Source organism: Dipodomys spectabilis, unplaced genomic scaffold (genome assembly GCF_019054845.1).
Source record: "Dipodomys spectabilis isolate Male_0828 unplaced genomic scaffold, ASM1905484v1 ptg000051l, whole genome shotgun sequence".
Classification (NCBI taxonomy): domain Eukaryota; kingdom Metazoa; phylum Chordata; class Mammalia; order Rodentia; family Heteromyidae; genus Dipodomys; species Dipodomys spectabilis.
Genome location: NW_024870728.1, coordinates 1,292,369 through 1,312,747, shown reverse-complemented (window position 1 = coordinate 1,312,747; position 20,379 = coordinate 1,292,369). Strand labels below are relative to the sequence as shown.

Genomic DNA, 20,379 nt, shown 5'->3' with positions numbered 1-20,379 from the left:
CCCAGTGTATACATCTCTTCATCAGTAAATGTAATCTGATCCTCTTCTGAATGAGATTCCATGACACCCCACTAGGATTCACCACCCACTCATCCACTGCACAAACAGCCACTTGTTTGGGGACCCCACACTCTGGGATCCTAAGTATGGTATGAGAGCGCTTCTCCTTTCTCGTTACTGTAATCATGGGAAAGCTGTGTGGCATAACCCTTGGGTGATGGTGTCCAGCTTTTGCATTCACAGCTAAGGACCTAGGGGGCCAAAATGGTGAGGATCGTCCAGCGCAGGGCTGCGTGCGGGCTGCCGCCTGCCCTGCCATCACAGCAGGCCTCTCCTGCCTCCTGCTGACCCGCTCCTGCTTTCTGTGTGGGATATGCCTGGGTTGGCCTGGGGTCTGGGACGTTGGGGGGTTTTGCCTCAGGGAAGGGAGCTTCAACTTTGGTCCCCACCTTTGTGACTTCTGGAACAGCACAGGAGATGGGTTTTGGGGGTATTTAGACCTAATGCCCACAATGTGCTTGCCATTTTCTGGTCAGCTTCAAGTGTGGCCATTCCCTGCTGATGGTAGACATCCACATCTGGCAGATCTCCAAAGATGGGTAGTTTTTTGTTTTATTTTTGAGTTTGTATGTGGTGGTTGTTGTTTTGGTGGTACTGGGGCTCAAACTCAGGGCCTGAGTGCTGTCACTTAGCTTTTTTGCCTAAGGCTAGTGCTACACTTCTGGCTTTGGTAGTTAATAGGAGATACAGAGTATTCATGGACTTTTCTGCCTGGGTTTTGAACTGAAATCCTCACGTTAGCCTCCTGAGTAGCTAGGATTACAGGCCTGGATCTACCCTTCAGATCTTTAGACATCTTTTTGTTTCATGAATATCTCCTGTTCGCTTAAGCCAACTGGTTTATTCTGGTCATCAGCAACCTATGAGATCTAATAAGGGGAACGTGTTTCTTCACCAGCCAGAACCAGGGAGTCAACAATCTCTTAAATCTATCAGCATCCATGGCTGGTGGCTGAAGAAGCTTTTGAGCTTTCTCTCTCGGTCTCTTTCTCTTTCTGTCTCTTTGCTCCCCTCCCCTCCTTCTCTTCCCTGCCCTGCCCTGTCCTTATAGTCTCAGCCAGGACCTTTTTCCACGTCTTCTACCACATTCCTGTCTTTGTGAACTATAAATAGCAAGACAAGCAAGGCAGTCTGAGAAATTGTCCTTCAGGGCACTGAGTGACTGTAATGAAATGGAAATGCCAAACATGTCCAGCTTGAGTTGGATTTTCCTTTTTTTTTTTTTCCTTCTTTGACTGGATTGGGGGACCCTTGATTTATGATGGAGTTGCTCGTGGTAATGTGCTGGGGTGGCAGCATGGGTACAAATACCTGGATGGAGCCTGGGACCTAACAGCCCAGAAGCCATACCTCTGGGAAAGAAAAAAACAACAAACCTGTGAGGACCTCATTAATGTTTCCAGTTCACTAAACTCTTCTGTGAACACAAACACTTTCAGCCCTGCTATAGCTGTGAAGAACTAAGTGTCAGGGATGGGGTGAGCCCTCAGCACTGCTTGGGGCTAAGTTAGAGAGGTGCTCCCTCCTTCCTGAGCCACTTCCCAGGCCATGAGAACACTGGCATGGAGGGCCACCTCCTCCAGGGCACCGAGGTGGGGGCACTCTGGAAATGAAATGCTTAGGACAGGTGGGTGTGTAGTCTGCTTTCTATTGCTCTAACAGAATACCTGAGACTGGATTGTGTAGAAAGAAAAGAGGTTTCTTTTAGGTTGTGGTTCTGGAAGTCCAAGAGAATGGTGCTGCTGGTGTGTGCTCAGCTATCTGGTGAGGGCCTGGTGCTGCTTCAGCTCATGGCCGGAGGTGCCAAGGCGCGCCGGATGTTAGTGGATGAGGGGAAGCAGTGGAGGGGCGAGGAAGCAGAACTCACCTGACAATACCCCGCCTCCTGAGAAAGGGCGAGGCCCACTTAATGACCTGCTTGCTTGCATGAGTGCTTCCCTGCTTCTCTCCCTCCCTCCCTCCCTCCCACCTACCTACCCACCCTTCCTTCCTTCCTTCCTTCCTTCCTTCCTTCCTTCCTTCCTTCCTTCCTTCCTTCCTCCCTTCCTCCCTCCCTCCCTCCCTCCCTCCCTTCCTTCTTCTCTCTCTCCCTCTCTCCCTTCCTTCCTCCCTCTCTCCCTCCCTCCCTCCCTCCCTCCCTTCCTTCCTTCCTTCCTTCCTTCCTTCCTTCCTTCCTTCCTTCCTTCCTTCCTTCCTTCCTTCCACTTGTGCTTTATCTTTTGAGCCACACCTCCACTTCCCACTTTCTGCTGGTTAATTGAAAATGAGTCTCAGGTGTGTTTCTGTCTGGGCTGGCTTCAAACCACGATCCTCAGATCTTATGGCCTCCTGAGCAGCTAGGATTATAGGCATGAGCCACCAGCATGTGTTGGTGACCTGATTGCTTCTTAAACATCCCCCATCACTGGACACCATTCTGTTGTAGATCACGCTTCCCTATCAGGCTCAGTGGAGATACACCGTATTGGCATTAGAGCAGCGAGCAGGGTGCCGAGGGACAGGCATTCCTTCCCTTCCCACCAATCACATTTACAGCACTGGGGTCTTGGCTGCTGCGGCCTCTTCCAAGCTGGAGCTCTACCATCACCTCCCTCCCCTTGGCCCTGGTCCCACGGCTGGGGGCTGGCTTCCTTTAACACACTTTTTCTTTTTTCAAGCCAGTCTCCTGGCTCTGACAATCTATCACAAACCCAGTCTTTGCTGGCCTCTAGTGAGAGAGCTGGACGCTGCAGCAGGATGAACCTGGCATTTCTATCCGTCCACACTGGCCCCTACACTTGGCAGAAGTACAAGTCTCAGGGCATCTTGGCTTGTCCTCCCTTAGTCTCTGGCAGTGTCCACAGTGGTCTGAGCACCCCTGAAGTTTTAAGGGTTGTGACGGTGGGTGAGACTCACTCAGCACACTGCCCTCTGGAAGGAAGAGGCCTGAGCATGACCAACCCTCAAGTTGGAATCTGGGAAGTCTGTGGAAGCGGTTGTCCTGTCACTGTTTTACAGCTGCAGGAAAATGGTGTCTTTTCATTTGGAAAAATAAGTAGTAAGGATCATCTTAGTTGCTTGCCACGTAAAATCATAGTTACTTTTTTTTTTTTTTTGGGTCCGGTCGTGGGGCCTGAACTCTGGGCCTGGGCGCTGTCCCTCAGCTCAAGGCTAACGCTCTACCACTTGAGCCACAACGCCACTTCTGGCTTTTTGCTTACGTGGTGCTGAGGAATCGAACCCAGGGCCTTAGACATGTAAGGCAAGTGCTCTACCACTGAGCCACCTTCCCAGCCCCAAATCATAGTTACTTAAAGAAATAAATAGCCACAGAATTGCCTTGGGAGAGATCAGGAAGATGACTGACAGCTGTTTAAGTTTGATGGACTTAGTTAAGAATTCATCCTGCAAGGCGCTGGTGGCTCACACCTGTAATCGTAGCTACTCAGGAGGCTAAGATTGGAGGATTGCAGTTCAAAGCCAGCCTGGGTGGACAAGTCCCAACCAACCAGCAAAAAGCTGGAAATGGAGATACAGATAAGTGGTAGAGTGCCAGCCTTGAGTAGAAAAATAGCCAAGCAAGAGCCTGAGGCCCCGAATTCAAACCCCAAGTGTCAGCGCGTGCGCGCACGCGCACACACACACACACACACACACACACACACACACACACACACACACACGGAGTACTGTATTGATTTGAAAGAGTTGCAAGACTTTGTAAAGGTATTATCTTCCTTGTCTTGTACTTTATGATCTAGAATGCTGTGGTATGTACTGGTAACATTAACTGAAAATCCAAATTCATTAACTAAAAAGGCAGGTGACAGTGCCCAAGCTCTGAGTTCAAGCCCCAGCACAAGAAAACACACACATACACACACACACACACACACACACACAGAACCCATTTAATACTTAGAACAGCTGTATGTATCTTTTAGCTTTTCACACTTGCTTACCCAATAAATTGCCATGGGCTGTCATCATGGTTTGTAATTGCTAACTCATGATATTTCAGATTATTTGAATATAATAACTTTTTGAGGTAATTGGGTATGTGAGCATGCACGTGTGCATGCACGTATGTGTCCAAATAATGGGGCTTGAATTCAGAGCTTCACACTCATGCTAACCTAACTACTTGAGGCCAGTGCTCTACCACTTGAGCCACACCTTCCCTTTCAGCTATTTTAGTAAATTTTTGGTAATAAGAGTCTCATGGACTTCCTTGCCTGGGCTGGTATCAAACTGAGATCCTCAGGTCTCAGCCTCCTAGGTAGCTAGAATGAGTTACCTGTGCCCAGGCATTTTTATATTTTAATAGGTGACATCCATGAAGCTATGTAAAAAGATGTAACTAACTACATTAGAAAATGAAAAATGACAGAATTTTATCCCTAGATCAGATTTTTAAAAGCTATGGATAAAGGTTTGTTTAGAAATCATTTGTTACTATGGCATTCTCCCTTTCTCAGAGCAAGTAGATTGACAGAAAGTACACAAGCCACTCCTTCCTCCTCCAATTCCAGGGCATGGACTCAGGGTCCCTCCATCTCATTCTGCTTTTTCTGTTCATGGCTGGCTCTACCATTTGAGACCACACCTCAAGCCTGGCATTTTGCTCTTAGTTGGAGATAGGTTCAAAGCCAGTACAAACAGACAAGAGCTCTGAGAGACTCTGAGTTAATCAGCAGAGTGGTAGTAGCGGATCTGTGGCTCAAGTGGTAGAGTGCCAGCCCTGAGTGGGAAAGCGAAGGAGCAGCAGTCAAGCTCTAGGTCAAGCAGAATAAACAAATAAGTAAAATATATACACAACAAACAAAGCACTAATGTTTTCAGGTCTAAACAAATAGAGGTGAAGAATGCAACTTGGATCCAGCATTTTAAATGTATTTACATGAAGCTGGGAGCTGGTGGCTCACGCCTGTAATCTGAGCTAGTCAGGAGGCTGAGACCTAAGGATCTCCATATGAAGCCAGCCTGGGCAGGAAAGGCTATGGGGCTATTATCTCCAATTGACTACTGGGAAAAAAAAAAAAACAACCAGAAGTGAAGGTGTGGCTTAAGTGGTAGAGCACTAGCCTCGAGCAAAAAAAAAAGCTCGGGGCAGTGCCCAGGTCCTGAGTTCAAGCCCAAGGACTGGCACCCTCACCCCCCCAAAAATGTACTTACATGAATTAAGAAACATCTTTCTTGGATAAAATAGGTTCTTTTGCAGTGGGATGTTTTGGTGAGAGCCAGGAATAATGCAGGGAATGAGTGAAGATTAATTTGGTGAAAATGGTCAAAGTAGTTTATCTGTATGAATGAAAACAAACTTGTCAAAAAAATGTGTGTGGGTCCTGGGACTTGAACTCAGGGCTTGGGTGCTGTCTCTGAGCTTTTGTGCTCAAGGCTAGTGTTCTACCACTTGAGCCACAACTCCACTTATAACTTTTTAAATTATAGATAAGAATCTCACAGACTTTCTTGCCTGGTCTGTCTTTGAACTGTGATCCTCAGATCGCAGCCTCCTGACTCGCTAGGATTATAAGTATGAGCTATTAGCTCAAAATTGGTTTTTTGTTTGTTGTTTCTGGGTTTTTTTTAAATTGTTGTTTTGTTTTGTTTTTAGTACCTATCTTGGAGCTTAAATTCAGGACCTGAACACTACCCTGAGCTTCTTTGCTCAAGGCTAACATTCTACCATTTGAGCCACAGCACCACTTCTGGCTTTGTGGGTGGTTAATTGAAGATAAGAGTCTCATGGGGCCAGGTGCCAGTGGCTCATGTCTGTAACCCTAGCTACTCAGGAGGCTGAGATCTGAGGATCGCGGTTCAAAGATAGCCTGAACAGGAAAGTCCAGGAGACTCTTATCTCCAACTAACCACCAGAAAACCAGAAGTGGTGCTGTGGCTGAAGTGGTAGAGTGCTAGTCTTGAGCTGAAGAGCTCAGGGACAGTGCCCAGGCCCAGAGTTCAAGCCCCACAACCGCAAAAATAAAATAAAAGTCTCATGGTCTTTACTACCCAGGATGACTTCAAACTACAGTCCTCAAAGCTCAGCCTCCTGAGATCCACCAGCACCCAGCCCAAAATTGTTTTAAGAAGTTGGAAGTAGCTGGGCGCTAGTGGCTCACGCCTGTAATCCTAGTTACTCAGGAGGCTGAGATCTGAAGGATCGTGGTTCAAAGCCCGGGCAGGAAAGTCCATGAGACTCTTATTTCCAATAAACCACCAGAAAACTGGAAGTGGTGCTGTGGTTCAAGTGGTAGAACTCTTGCCTTGAGCTGAAGAGCTAAGGGACAGTGCCCAGGCCCAGAGTTCAAGGCCAATGAATGACAAAAAAAAAAAAAAGAAAACAAAAGTGGAAATTGGTAAATGAGAGTGATGGGGGGTGAATTTGATCAGGATATATTATATGAAATGTCAAAATGAGACTCCTCTTTCTGCTAAGGGAAAAGTGAAACACCTTTCTGACTATGAGTTTTTTGAGGATTTTTTAAAAAAATCATTGTATTGGACTGGGAAGTGGCTCAGTGGTAGAGTGCTTGCCTTGCATGCATGAGGTCCTGGGTTCCATTCCTCAGCACCACATAAGCAGAAAAAGCCAGATGTGGTGCTGTGGCTCAAGTGGTAGAACACCAGCCTTGAGCTGAAGAGCTGAGAGATGGCGCCCAGGCCCAGAGTTCAGGCCCCATGACCAGCAAAAAACAAACAAATAAATAAAATATTATAATATGGTGTACAAAGAGGGGTTCAAGTTCTGTAAGTCAAGTAAAGAGTACATTCTTTTTGGACATTCAAGTAAAGAGTACATTCTTTTTTTCTCTCCCAGGAAAAAAAAATTCCTTTCTTTAAAAAAAATTTATCCTGTAATGATATCAATTCAAGGTTTCATTTGTTAGATCTGACATTTTGAATCTGGAGGAAGAGTCAAGGATAGATTAATAAATAGCACAAGATTTACTAAGTAACTATTTGGTAGAAAATAAGGTTAATGATTTACCCTCACCAGAGAGAACAGAATAAGTTTCAAAGATTAAATATTTACATGTTTTTAAAAAACAGAGGCCATAAAAATAGTAGATGAAAACACAGGTGAGTGTTTGTGTAACCTCGGTGGCAAGAAATGTTTTGCTAAGCATAACTCTGGTGAGAACAAGTAAAAAGATTGGATAGTGTTTGTGTCAAATGTTTTAAAGTGCAAAAATTCCATAAGCAAGCCAGGCAGGGTGTCACACATCTGCAGTCCCAGCTACTTGGGAGGCTGGGACTGGAGGATCAGTTGAGTCACAGGTACAAGACCAGATCAAGCAATATAGCAAGACCCCATCTCAAAAAATAAATTACCATGAACATAATTTAAGTGGTAGATGATAGAGTAAAAGTATTTAAAATGTACCTAAAACATACCAAAAGCTTGGAAGACCTTTTAACAATGAGAAGTAAGCACCGGGCACCGGTGGCTCACACCTGTAATCCTAGCTGCTCAGGAGGCTGAGATCTGAGGATCACGGTTCAAAGCCAACCCGGGAAGGAAAGTCTGTGAGACTCATCTCCAATAAACCACCAGAGAACCGGAAGTGGCGCTGTGGCTTAAGCAGTAGAGCTCTTGCCTTGAGCTGAAGAGCGCAGGGATAGTGCCCAAGCCCAGGGTTCAAGCCCCATGACAGAAAAAAAGAGAAGTAAGTGATAATGCAAAAGTAGAACCTATGAGAAAAAGTGAGATGGTTAAAAAAAAAATCAAAAATATTCAATTAGCTAGGCTCTGGTGGCTCACACCTGTAATCTTAGCTACTCAGGAAGCTGAGATCCAGAAGATCAAGGTTTGATGTCAACCTGGGTAGAAAAATATGTGAGTCTCTATTTCTTTTTTTTTTTTTTTGGGAGGGGGGAGGGTCTGGTCGTGGGGCCTGAACTCTGGGCCTGGGCGCCGTCCCTCAGCTCTTCAGCTCAAGGCTAGCGCTCTACCACTTGAGCCACAGCGCCACTTCTGGCTTTTTTTCTTTTTGCTTATGTGGTGCTGAGGAATTGAACCCAGGGCCTCAGGCATGCAAGGCAAGCGCTCTACCACTGAGCCACCTTCCTAGCCCCATGAGTCTCTATTTCTAATTAACCAGCAAAATGCCAGACTAGAAGTATAGATCAAATGGTAGAACTGTAGCTAAGTGAGCAAGCTGAGTGAAGTATGAGAGTTTAAACCCCAGTAGTGGCAGAAAAAGTTAAATTATTTACCTTTAAAAAGTATATGCAGGGCTGGGAAGGTGGCTCAGTGGTAGAGTGCTTGCCTTGCATTCATGAGGCCCTGGGCTCAATTCCTCAGCACTACATAAGCAGAAAAAGCTGGAAGTGGCGCTGTGGCTCAGCGCTAGCCTTGAGCTGAAGAGCTGAGGGACAGTGCCCAGGCCCAGAGTTCAGGCCCCACAACCAACAAAAAATCCAAAACTACATATTATATATATATATACATATATATATATATATATATATATATACACTATATATATATATATATATATATACACACATATATATATATAGTATATGGTATGCAGAATTATTTGATTTTTCTTCCATGGCTATAGGCTAGGATGTTGCCAGGTTTTGCTTGTATAGCTAATGCTTGAATTATTGTGTACGTTTCTGATGAATAGACTCCTAGTAGTGGCATTAGTGGCAGGTGAATAGCATTTATTTTATTTATTGGAACAGGATCAAACACATGGCCTCCCCTATGTTATATACTCTGCCAGTGATCCACATTCCTAACCCGGCGTTGTTATTTCATGACAGTCTGGTAAGGGATGAAACAACTCATTGCCTACACACATAAGCACCCTTTTCAAATGCTTGGAGAAAAAAAAGTCATTGGAAAGACAGGTATAGTGCTCATGCTTGTAATTCTAGATGCTCAGAGGGCTAATGTTAGGAAGATGGGAGTTTGAGGCCAGCCTAGACAGGAGACAGATAAAAGACGTCTTGAGACCTCATCTCAATGAGTAAAAAGCTGGGTATGGTGGAGTATGCCTGGCATCTACCTGTGAAGGGAAACATACATAGAAGGGTTGTGGTCTAGATCAGCTGAAGACCCTAGTGGAAAAAAATAACTAAAGCAAATAGGGATGGGCCCACGGCTCTAGTGGTAGAGTTCCTGCTTGGTGAGCTCTGAGTTCACTACCACCGGAAAAAAAAAAAAAAGTATGGACTTGGGCCAGAGGGATTATTGTTGGTTTCTCAGCCAGATCCTCAGAATGTAGCCACCCTCCTGTCCTTCTCCTTCCACAGTTCCTGCTCATTTTCCACAAGGCTGCAGCTGGAGAGCTGCGGGAAGACAGCGGGCTCCTGGCCCTGGCCAAGCTCTCCGAGATAAATGTTGCCCTGGAAGGTGTCAAAGGTGCCAAGGACTTCTTCGAAGCCAAGGTCAGTTGGTCCCTGTTCTTGGTATGCAAAGCCCCTGGCTCCTCCCCTCGCTCCAGCAGTGCCCTGGGCACTCCCTGCCCACTGACTGCTCCCTTCACTCTGTCAGGACAAGGAGGTACCTCCTGTACCATCTCAAGGAAAGGCGTGACGAGGCATCTGTCATGTGACTAACAACCGAGGGTAGACAGAGCAGAACCTGTGCACCACTTCCTGCTCCAAGACCTTCTTCCCATCTAGAGTTTGCTAAAGAATTCTTTCAGCAAACCTTAGCTACTCAGGAGGCTGAGATCTGAAGATCACAGTTCAAAGCCAGCCTGGGCAGGAAAGTCTGTGAGAGTCTTATCTCCAGTTAACCACCACATGGAAGTGGACATTTGCCTCAAATGGTAGAGTGTCAGCTTTGAGCAAAAAAGCTAAGGGACAAGTGCCCAGGCTCTGAGTTCAAGCACTACTACCAGCGTGTGCATACACACACACACACACACACACACACACACACACACTCACTCACTCACTCACTCACTCACTCACTCACTCACTCACTCACTCACTTTTTTCCCCAATCCCCAGTTAGTTCCTTCAACAGCTCTACCAGCTTTGCCTCTTAAGCCTTTGGGTTACAGACCAGTGAGTAGTGGGGCCTGGGCGGGGCTGGATACCTGGGAAAAGGAGCCCCGGAGAATCCTGGCAGGGATGGCATGCAAAGGGAACTGGGTCTGCCCCACACAGCCTGAGTGCAGATCCTGCTTCCTCCACAGGCTTTATCTTGCTGCCATTATGCCTCAGTTTCATCGTCTGTGCTATGAGGTTGATGATAGGATTTCTCTGAGGATGAAAGGAACACACATCTACGTTGTTGATCAAATGTTTGGCTTACTGTGGGCACTGGAGTGTAGTCTGAGCTATTGGGGCTCCCTGCCAATCCTGCCAGCCTCCAAGGGAGTTTGAACTTTGGGGAGCTTAGGCAGGGACCAAGTGTCCCTTGGTGACATTTCTCAGCCTGCTTAGATTCCCTAAGCAGGAGTCTGTTCTTATTTGTCTGCGATCATTCTGGGAGTCAAACCCCATGATCTTCCTGCTCTGCAAACCTTATGTGCTCACGGTGTCAGAGACAGGCTGGCCACATGCTGTGCCTAGAACATCAGCAAACAAGTGGCCTGTCCTGGATGTGCTTTGGCCTCCTCTTCCTGCCTTCACACTGATGGGTTTATTGATTTGTGCCCAGCAAAGCCAGGCGTCTCAGCCTCTGAAACACAGTTCCATCACAAGGGAGAAGAGGATGAAGTATCTGCCCTCCTGAGGGGGCATACATGGTCCACTGCCCTGCCTCAAGAGGGGAAGTAGAGGGAAGAGAGGGGTGCATTCTGCTGGGATAGGGCCTCCCCATGCATCCATGGAGCCACACTTGCAGCCTCTTGTGATGCGTTGGACTGGCTGGGGTTGAAGCCCAGGTGTGGACAGTCTACTGCCACGGTGCACAGGGCCATGTGGCACAGGTGGGATGAGTGTGAGTCCCTGGGTCCACCTTTTCTGACCTGGGATAACCTGGCTTGAGCCCCATTCCAGCCCTGTGCACTGCCTTCACATGCAGCCAGGCCATTTCACAAGTGGCCTTCAATGGCCACAGGTCCTGCTGCCCCATTCCAGTGCTTCTGCCTAGAAAACCTCCTCCTTTCAAAGCCGCCTGTCAGTCTTAAAATTCAATGCATTTCCTACAAAATTAAGGATGCTGAGGGAAGGTGTGGGGTTGGGAGGACTGTGGGGAGAATGATGAAGGGAGTGGCACTGTGTTCATAAACTGCTTTGTGGAATGACAACTCAACAGCAGCAAAAACCTACCTGTCAGGGTAGCTTACTCCTAATTCACCCAGCCGGGGACTGCCCCTCCTCCCTTGGCCCCATCCTCCACGCCTCTTCCATGTGGCAGTGGCACAAGGTTTTTCCTTCTCAAGTTATTCTTGGACACTTAAAAAAAATCAGTTATGGGGCTTGAACTTGGGGCCTGGGCACTGTCTTTAAGCTCTTTTTGAGAGGCTGTCTCTCTACCGCTTTAATCCACAGCTACACTTCCACTTTTCTGTTGGTTAATTGGAGATAAAAATCTCACAGACTTTCCTTCCCCTTGGCTGGCTTTGAACCATGATCCTCAGATCTCAGCCTCCTGAATAGCTAGGATCACAGATGTGAGCCATCAGCACCTCAGTCTGAGACTTGCTGTTAACTTGCTGTTGCCTCTGGGATTTTATCCTTCTGAGGCACTAGAAATTTACATAGATATCTGGGCAGAGATTTTCACGCAGCATTATCAGAGATAGAGGGACCTTGGAGACAACCAAAACTTTCATGATCAGAGAAGGAAGGCGATTCTGGTGCAGTCCATGTATGCACACTCTGCAGCCATCAAATTTGAATGATGGGCCAGACATAGTGGTTTATGCCTATGAGCCCAACAATCAGGATGCTGAGACAGGAGAATCAAGGGTCCAAGGCCAGCATAGAAAGACCTAGAAAGACTCTGTCCCCCCAAAAATTCTTTTCCCATCCTGCAAGATTGAAATATACTACTCAGGAGGCAGAGATCAGGAGGATTGCCACTGGAGGCCAGCCTGAGCAAAAGTTAATGAACCCCATCTCAATCAGTAGGTGCAGTGGTGTAGGTATGCAAGAGGCTGAGATAAGGAGGACCGTGGTTCCAGCCTAGTCTAGTCAAACAGTTCTGAGATCCCATTTCATGAGAAAAAGCTAGGCATGGTGGTGCCTGTCTATCATCCCAGCTAGGGTGGAAAAACATAGATAGGATCACCTTCCAGGCTGGCTATGAACAAAAGAGCAAGCACTATCTCAAAAATAACACAAGCAAAAAGGGCAAGAGATGTGACTCAAGCTATAGAATGCCAGCCTAACAAGCACAAAGCTGTGAGTTCAAATCCAAGCACCACAAATTTAAAAAAAAGAATTGAAAGTGCAGCTGTGTGGACAGATATACTTAAAATAATTTAAGCCAAGTAATATGTTGACATCTGATTTTGTTAAAATATTTAACGTGTCTGTGGCTCATGCCTGTAATCCTAGCTACTGAAGCCAGCCAAGGCATGAAAGCCTATGAGCCTCCTATTTCCAATTAACTACCAAAAAAGGGGCAAATGGAGGTATGGCTCAAGTAGTAGAGTTCTAGCATTGAGGTAGTAGAGTTCTAGCATTGAGCTCAGGGACAGCGTTCAGGCTCTGAGTTCAAGCCAGCCTCAGGAGCAGTGTGTGTGCGTGTGCATGTGCGCGCACATGCACGCACACGTGCACACACACACACACACACACACACATTAACTACAACCTGTATAATTATATGCAAAAGTATTAGTAATGGCTATATAGGAGAGACTCCCTTTATAGTCCTGTAATGTTCTATAGTGAGTGTGCATTATTTTCATAAGCAGGAGACAGATGAAAAGCGTAACAATAAATGTTTTTCGTCTTGCTATATTTATATGTCTGCCTCCTCACCCACACTCCAAGGCAGAGTAGGTGGGTTACCTTTGTAATTACAGCGCCTGCTGCGTAATGGCCCTCAATAAACGTTTGCATGAGTGACGAATGGAGAGCATCACCACTGGAATTTGGCAGAGGTTGTAAAAGAGCTGACGCTGGTGACAGATGTTCCGAGATGAATGGAGGTTCACCTTGTAATCAAGGAAGGAAGGCGTTCCAGCCAGCCGTGGGAACAGAGTGAGGGCTCCAAGGCATGGAGGGCAGTGAGTATCAGAGGTGGGGAGGCGTCGCCAGGCCAAGAGTACAGGGCAAGTCTGCAGAACACGACTCAGGTGGGAACTGAGCCGCACTTCCCACTCCTGCCACATACGCCGCCATGGCGAGTGACTCCAAGGTTGGGATGGCATCTGGATACAGACCGAAAGCTCTGATCCTCCCCAGGTGGAGGGACGCCTTCCCCAGCCTGCTGAGTGCTGGAACCATGCGCACACTCATTTCCCAGGCCCCGCTCAGGTCTGCCTGGGGCTTCTCCGGGGAGGGACTCAGAAACAGGTGTTGATCCAGCTGTGCAGGGCATTCCAGTGCTCAGCCTGGTGGGGACTGCAGGGCCTGGATGTGAGTGGGGAAGGCCCTAGGAGAGCCGATGCCTGCGGAGAGCTCTCCACAGACGTCTGATGAAGGCATCAGTCCAGAAAGGCAATGACAGAGGTCAGGGCAACGTATGGATCAACAGACAACTTTAGAACCCTCGGTATTCCTGACACTGGATTAATAGTGGGAGAGAGAAGCCAGGCTCTGGTGGCTCACGCCTGTAATCCTAGTTACTCAGGAGGCTGAGATCTGAGGATCACAGTTCAAAGCCAGCCCCAGGCAGAGGTTCAAAGCCAGCCCCGGGCAGAAAACTCGGTGAGAGTCTTATCTCCAATAAACTGCTAGAAGACCGGAAGTAGTGCTGTGGCTCAAGTAGTAGAGTGCTCGCCCTGAACTGAAGAGCGCAGGGAAAGCGCCCAGGCCCAGAGTTCAAGCCCCACGACCAACCAAAAAAAAAAAAGAGTGCGAGAGAGGAAGTGCAGTTTGTAGAGCTGTGAGGAGTGGAGCTGAGGTTTTAATTCAGGACTCCCCTTGCCCTGCATGGAGTGGTTTCAGGAAAAACAAAAGTTAATGATGTGAAGTCCATGGTACTTCTGGCGTGGGAAAGCTGTGTCTCTATTGGCTGAACCTTAGGTTGCTTGCAAGCATTCTTATTTACTTATTTATTTTTCCTGTGTGCTCGTACAGGGGCTTGCAATCAGAGCCTCTCACTCCCACTTTGCTTTTTTGCTCAAGTCTGGTATTCTGCCACTTGAGCTACATTTCCACTTTGGGCTTTTGGGTGGTTAATTGCAGATAAGAGTTTCTCATGATGGGTACAGGTGGCTCACGCCTGTAATCCTAGCACCTCAGAAGGCTGAGATATGGAAGCAAGGTTCAAAGCCAGCCCAGGCAAGAACATGAGACTCTTATCTCCAATAAACCACCAGAAAACCTGACGTGGGGCTGTGGCTCAAGTGGTAGAGCACTCATCTTGAGCTGAAGAGCTTAGGGACAGTGCCCAGGCCCAGAGTTCAAGCCCCACAACTGACAAAAAAAAAAAAAAAGTTTCTCATGGACTTTTCTGCCTGGGCTGGCTTCAAACTCGGACCCTGAAACTTGAGCTTCATGAAGAGCTAGGATTACAGCATGAACCACCAGGATCAGGCAGGTTATAAGTCATCTTGAATGACCTCTTATTGGATAGAACTAGGCCACAAATGTATTTTCATTATCCTGGGAGATCCTTGTGCCTGACTCTGAGTATCCTCCAGGATAGAGTACTAGGTTCTGAGGACTGTGTAGTGATTTTTGCATACACGTTATTCTGTAACCCCTCATGGGAGGGGCTGGCATATCATTTCCCTGATTGCCCCTTTCCCAGGCCAGCAGTTGGGTTAGTCTTCACATACAAATGAGTTTGCCACAGGAATTAAAAGGTGTGAAGCCAGGAGTGGAAACTTGATGGGCTCCAGCTACAATGCCAACAGGAGCCAACTCCTAAAGTTTGAGTTGAAAGTAAGAGATTTACCAATGAATGGCAAATGGTAAAGGTGACTGGACTTGGGGAAGGCTGGCTGTGAAGGCTTTAGAGAAAAAGACACAAACAGAGATCCAAGGAAACTCTGGAGAAAACCCAACACTTGAAGAAAGAAGCAGCTGTGTTTTGTGTGCCCGTACTGGGCCTTGAACTCAGCGTCTTGTAACTTTGCATGACTTTTTTGCTCAAGTCTGGCACTCTACCACTTGAGCCATAGCTCCACTTCTAGCTTTTTGCTGATAGGAGATAAGCATTGCACTGAGTTTTCCTGCCCAGGCTGAATTTGAACCACAATCCTCAGATCTGAGCCTCCTGAGTAGCTGGAAATGACAGGTGTGAGCTGGGCTGAGCAGGAGCAGTTTTAAGATGAGGTTAGCCTTGGAGCTGTAGCTCAGAGATAGAGTGTTTGTCTGGGTTGCCTGGGTTCAATCTCTAGCACTGCAAGTAAATAAACTAATAAGGAATAAATAAAAAAACATTAAATCAGACCGGAACAAAGTAGAGCTTTTGGGGCCAAGCAAATGGAGTAGTAGAGATGTTTGGGTTTTTTGGTGATAGCAGAAATGGATTTAAAGCTTTGGCATAAACATGGCATAAAATACAAAAGACAGCAGGGCAAAAATTAGGATTACACTTGTAATCCTAGCTACTCAGGAGGCTGAGATTTGAGAATTGTGGTTTGAAGCCAGCCCAGGCAGCAAAGTCCATAAGATTCTTATCTCCAATAAACTACTCATTAAAAGCTGGAAGTGGTGCTGTGGCTCAAGTGGTAGAGTACTAGTCTTAAGCAAAAGAATCTCAAGGACAGCACCCAAGTCCAGAGTTCAAGCCCCAGGACAGGACAGGACAAAAAAAAAAAAAGCAAAAGACAAAAAGAAAATAGTTGATAGGTTTGGTTACATTAAAATTTTAAGTCAATTTAAGATGCCGTAAAGTTAAAGCAAATGACAAGGAGAAAGTATCTAAAAAAATATGTAACAAGGGACTAAAATCAAAATTATGTGGCGAATACAAGTTTTAAAGAAAAACCAGCTGAATAGGTAAGTGAGGAAATGGTACACATGGGCAGTTCCCCAAAGAGGAAGTATGAGGAGATGCCAACTTTTTTTTTCCCTATCAGATTGGCAAAAAAAGTAAGACTGTTAATGATAAGCTTTGGCTGAATTAGGGGGAAATGAGTACTTCCAATCCAAGATGGAGGCAGAGGAACAGCTACTTTTGAGAGCAGTTTAACAGCTTTTATTAAAAACTCAATGTGGGGCTGGGAAGGTGGCTCAGTGGTAGAGTGCTTGCCTTGCATGCATGAGGCCCTGGGTTCGATTCCTCAGCACCACATAAGCAGAAAGAAAAAAGCCGGAAGTGGCGTTGTGGCTCAAGTGGTAGAGCACTAGCCTTGAGCTGAAGAGCTGAGGGACAGCGCCCAGGCCCAGAGTTCAGGCCCCACGACTGGACCAAAAAAAAAAAAAACTCAATGTGCTGTTTAGAAATTTTATGGCATGGCCAGGCACCAGCGGCTCACCCTTGTAATCTTACTACTCAGGAGCCTGAGACTGAGAATTTCGATTCAAACCCAGGCAGGGCAGGAAAATCCTTGAAACTCTTATCTTCAGTTAACCAGCCAAAAAAAAAAAAGGAGCTGGAAGTGGAACTGTGGCTTAAGTGCTAGAGCTCTAACCTTAAGGGAATTAACTTAGGGACTGTACCCAGAGCCTGAATGCTAGTGCCAGTATAGCAACACAAGCATGCGTGTGTGCACACGCACACACACCCACAGAGTGCTTGTGTAAACCAGCAACACTGTTTGTGCCACTAACTTGCGTTCAGCTTGTAAGTTTAAAGGAAACAGCGGTGCCAGGCTTATGCCCTGGGCAGGACCAGCTCCACCTGTCCAAGGCCTGCGTGGGTGAGGATTTCCATCTCCCCTCCTACTCATCTATCAATCTGTGTTTGCTGTTTCTCTGCAGGCCCAGGCCTTGTCATCCTCCAGTAAATTTGAAGCAGAGTTAAAAGCTGAGCAAGAAGAACGGAAGCGGGAGGAGGAGGAGAGGCGGCTACGCCGAGCGGCCTTCAAGGAGCTCAAGGCTGCCTTCAGCACATAATGCTACCAACCTTGACCCATAACCACGCTGTGCCTTGCAGTCTCCCAGGGAAAGAGGACCCCTGCCAGTCCCCCCCTCTTATGCCTCCTCCCCTACTCCAGGACCCCTAGATCTTCCTCCTTAGCTTCTCAGGGGTGACCAGAGGCTACATTGAAGTTTCCTAGTGCCTTGGCCCTTCCTTTCAAAGGCTTACTCCTCTGTCCTGCTCTCTAGCCAGGACCTGCCTTTTCTTGGCCACCTACACTTTTTTCCCCTCAACCCTTTCGTGGTTTCTGCTCAACCAGTAATCTGTTGGGTTCATTTGTACAGATTTTCTTTCTTTCGTGGTCCTCAGCGCACATGGTGCCCTTTCCTTGGGCTGTCTCTGTGCTTCTCCTTTTGTTCTCTTTTTGGTCAGTCTGCCAGCTGCTTCGGTTCTGTCTTCTGTGATGCTGGTGGGAGGCGTGGGGGGCAGGGCATGACCCATCCCCTCTCCATTAGGTGGAGGAAGTGCCGCGCAGTCCTGTCATCTCTCCTTCCCTCTCCTCCATGTCTTCCCATTCAGTACTTGTCTTCCATTCCTAAATACTGCGCTACAGAACTGTAACAATGAATCATGAGAAGTAAGAGACCGAAGCAGAAAGGTTCATGTTAACTCTGGTCCTATACAAATATCCCCTGGGCCCTTGGTGTTCCCAGGTGACATCCCAAGTGATGGCCATGCGGACCTCCGCCTGTCCCCAGCATCTGCTCCAGGCGGTGAGGCAAGGCCATTCCCACCCACAGGTTGGCGTGTTGTAAGTTCTTGGGATTGCTCAGACATACTTGGAGTTTGTTGAGTGATTTTTTTTTTTAAAAAAGAAATTTCTAATACCAGATTTGTTACTTCTCTTTTGTAACCGCTGTATTTACAATAAAGAAATCATCTGTCTTTCTACCTTAACCTGTTTGGTTTTCAATAAACTGTGCAAATGAACTTGGCCATCCACCTCTGTGTGCCTCTGGTCATCTTTGAATTGGGAGAGAGTGGAGTGAGGCCCTGGGCGTCGAAGCCACAGGTAGGAATAGGAACTGGAGGCTGCTCTCCTTCTGGCGTTCACAGTGAGATGCTCTTAATTACTGGTTACATCTGTAGTTTCTTTTCTTTTCTTGTCAGTTCTGTGGCTTGAGTTCAGGGCCACTGTCCCTGAGCTTTTTTGTTCAAGGCTAGGGCTCTATGACTTTTCAGCCATAGCTCCACTTCTGGTTTTCTGGGGGTTAATTGGAGATAAGAGTCCCAAGGGCTTTCCTGCCTGGGCTGGCTTTGAACTGAGATCTTCAGATCGCAACCTCCTCAGTAGCCAGGATTGCAGGCATGAGCCACCAACAACCTGCTATTGCAGGTAGCTCATGCCCATAATCCCAGCATTTGGGAAGCTGAGGGACAAGGACTGAGAGTTCGAGGCCAGCTTGAGCTATATAGCAAGACTGTTTCAGCCCTCGCCCTCCAAGAAAGTTAATTTCTTTTGTATCTAGACACCTTAAACCTAGGTGAGGGCCAGTGCCTCTGTCTACCGCATATAATCCCAGGATGTTTGGGAGACCCATGGAAGGGCCTCCAGTAAGAACAATTTTCTCCCCAGAGTCATTTTATTTCTGTACACACCAAAGACCCGTTGCCTGTCTGTCCGCCTGCTTCCTCCCTCTTCTTCCTCCTCCCCCTTTCCTTGGCTGGCTTTGGCTCCCTGAGTGCTGAGATTACAGGTATGCGCTCTCACATCCAGTCTCTTTTACTAGCTAGGGTTACCTCACCCAGCGGTGGGAGGGAGCTGGAAAATGAATGGGGGTGTTCCTACCACCATTTCAAATGTCTCCGAAGGAGAGGAGAAGCTCATGCCCCCACAGAGCCCGCACAGGGACATCTACGGTATCTGTTACTGCAAAACCTTGGAAGCACCCAAGATGTGCTGGCTGAGGTGGGTAGATTCATGGGCTCTACCCACACTAGAAAGAGATGGGGTACCAAGCCACAAAAAGGCAAAGAGGAAATGGACACACACCTCAGTAAGTCAGAGAAACATCCAGCACAAGACCCTACCAGGTTACTTCCTGTAAAATACAGAATAGAGGGTGACAGAAGGCCCATTGTTGTCCAGGGTTGAGAGGGGAGGGAGGGAGGGAGGCAGAGGGAGGGAGGGAAGGAGGGTAATAGGGAGGAGGGGGCAGGAATCATGGGGATTTTGAGGGCAGTTATTTTTCTGTATCACTGATGTGGATACATTTGTCAAGAATCATAGAATGTACCAGAGAAAACATGAAGCCTATGTACACTGTGGGTTTTAGTTAACATTGTATCCATGTGGGCACAGCCACTGTGACAAACAGTACAGGGCTGGAAGAGCCATGGGCGAGCAGCTGGGGACAGAGGACAGAGAGGAGAGAGGAGTATATGGAGGTGTTTGGGGTTTTTTTTTGTTTGTTTTTGTTTTTTGGTCGTGGGGCCTGAACTCTGGGCCTGGGTGCCATCCCTCAGGTCTTCAGCTCAAGGCTAGCGCTTTACCACTTGAGCCACAGCGCCACTTCTGGCTTTTTTCTTTTTGCTTATGTGGTGCTGAGGAATGGAACCCAGGGCCTCAGGCATGCAAGACAAGCGCTCTACCACTGAGCCACCTTCCCAGCCCAGTATATGGAGTTTTACTCTAGGAAAGAGAGAGGAAAATACATGAGAATTGTTTCTCTGGACAAACAGGCGTATGTAAGAGTTAAAACCTTTTTTGTTTACTGAGAGAGACAGAATCACTAATTAAGCCAGGCTAGCTTGATCTCAGGATCCTACTGCCCTAGTCCCTTCTGGGACCAGGACTATAGGCATGCACCTCAGTGCTGGCCTCAGAGAGTTGAAATTCTGGAATGCAAATGACAAAGAATGTTAACACTAGAGGACTTTGGACAAAAAGGAGCCACCTGGGTGAGGTAACCACAAGACCAGGCAAGATAAGACGTCTTTCCCCATCTTAGTCACCATGTTCTCGAGAAGTTACTTCCTCCAGGGCTGTCCTCTCCGCACCTCCACCTCCACCGCCACCGCCACCGCCACCGCCACGGCCGAGGCCAAAGCTCAGCCCCTTCACTGTCCTAGGTCTCTGCAGAGACCAAACTGGTTTCTTTTGTCACTTTGATCAAGGTACAACCGGAATAATCGTGGTGTGTGTGTGTGTGTGTGTGTGTGTGTGTGTGTGTGTGTGTGTGCGTGTGTGCGCGCGTGCGCGCGTGCGCTAATCC

The 20,379-nt window shown here is 47.3% G+C and overlaps 1 protein-coding gene across 1 annotated transcript in view; it reads left to right on the top strand.

Annotated features, from left to right (window-relative positions):
- The window catches only part of Efhd1 (EF-hand domain family member D1), a 46,774-nt gene extending 28,670 nt beyond the window's left edge, over positions 1-18,104 (top strand). The window contains exons 3-4 of the mRNA XM_042679346.1: positions 9,310-9,444; positions 17,005-18,104. Of these exons, the coding sequence (XP_042535280.1) occupies positions 9,310-9,444; positions 17,005-17,139 (270 nt within the window). The 3' untranslated portion in view covers positions 17,140-18,104. The remainder of the gene's footprint in view (positions 1-9,309; positions 9,445-17,004) is intronic.
- The last annotated feature ends 2,275 nt before the right edge of the window (positions 18,105-20,379 follow it).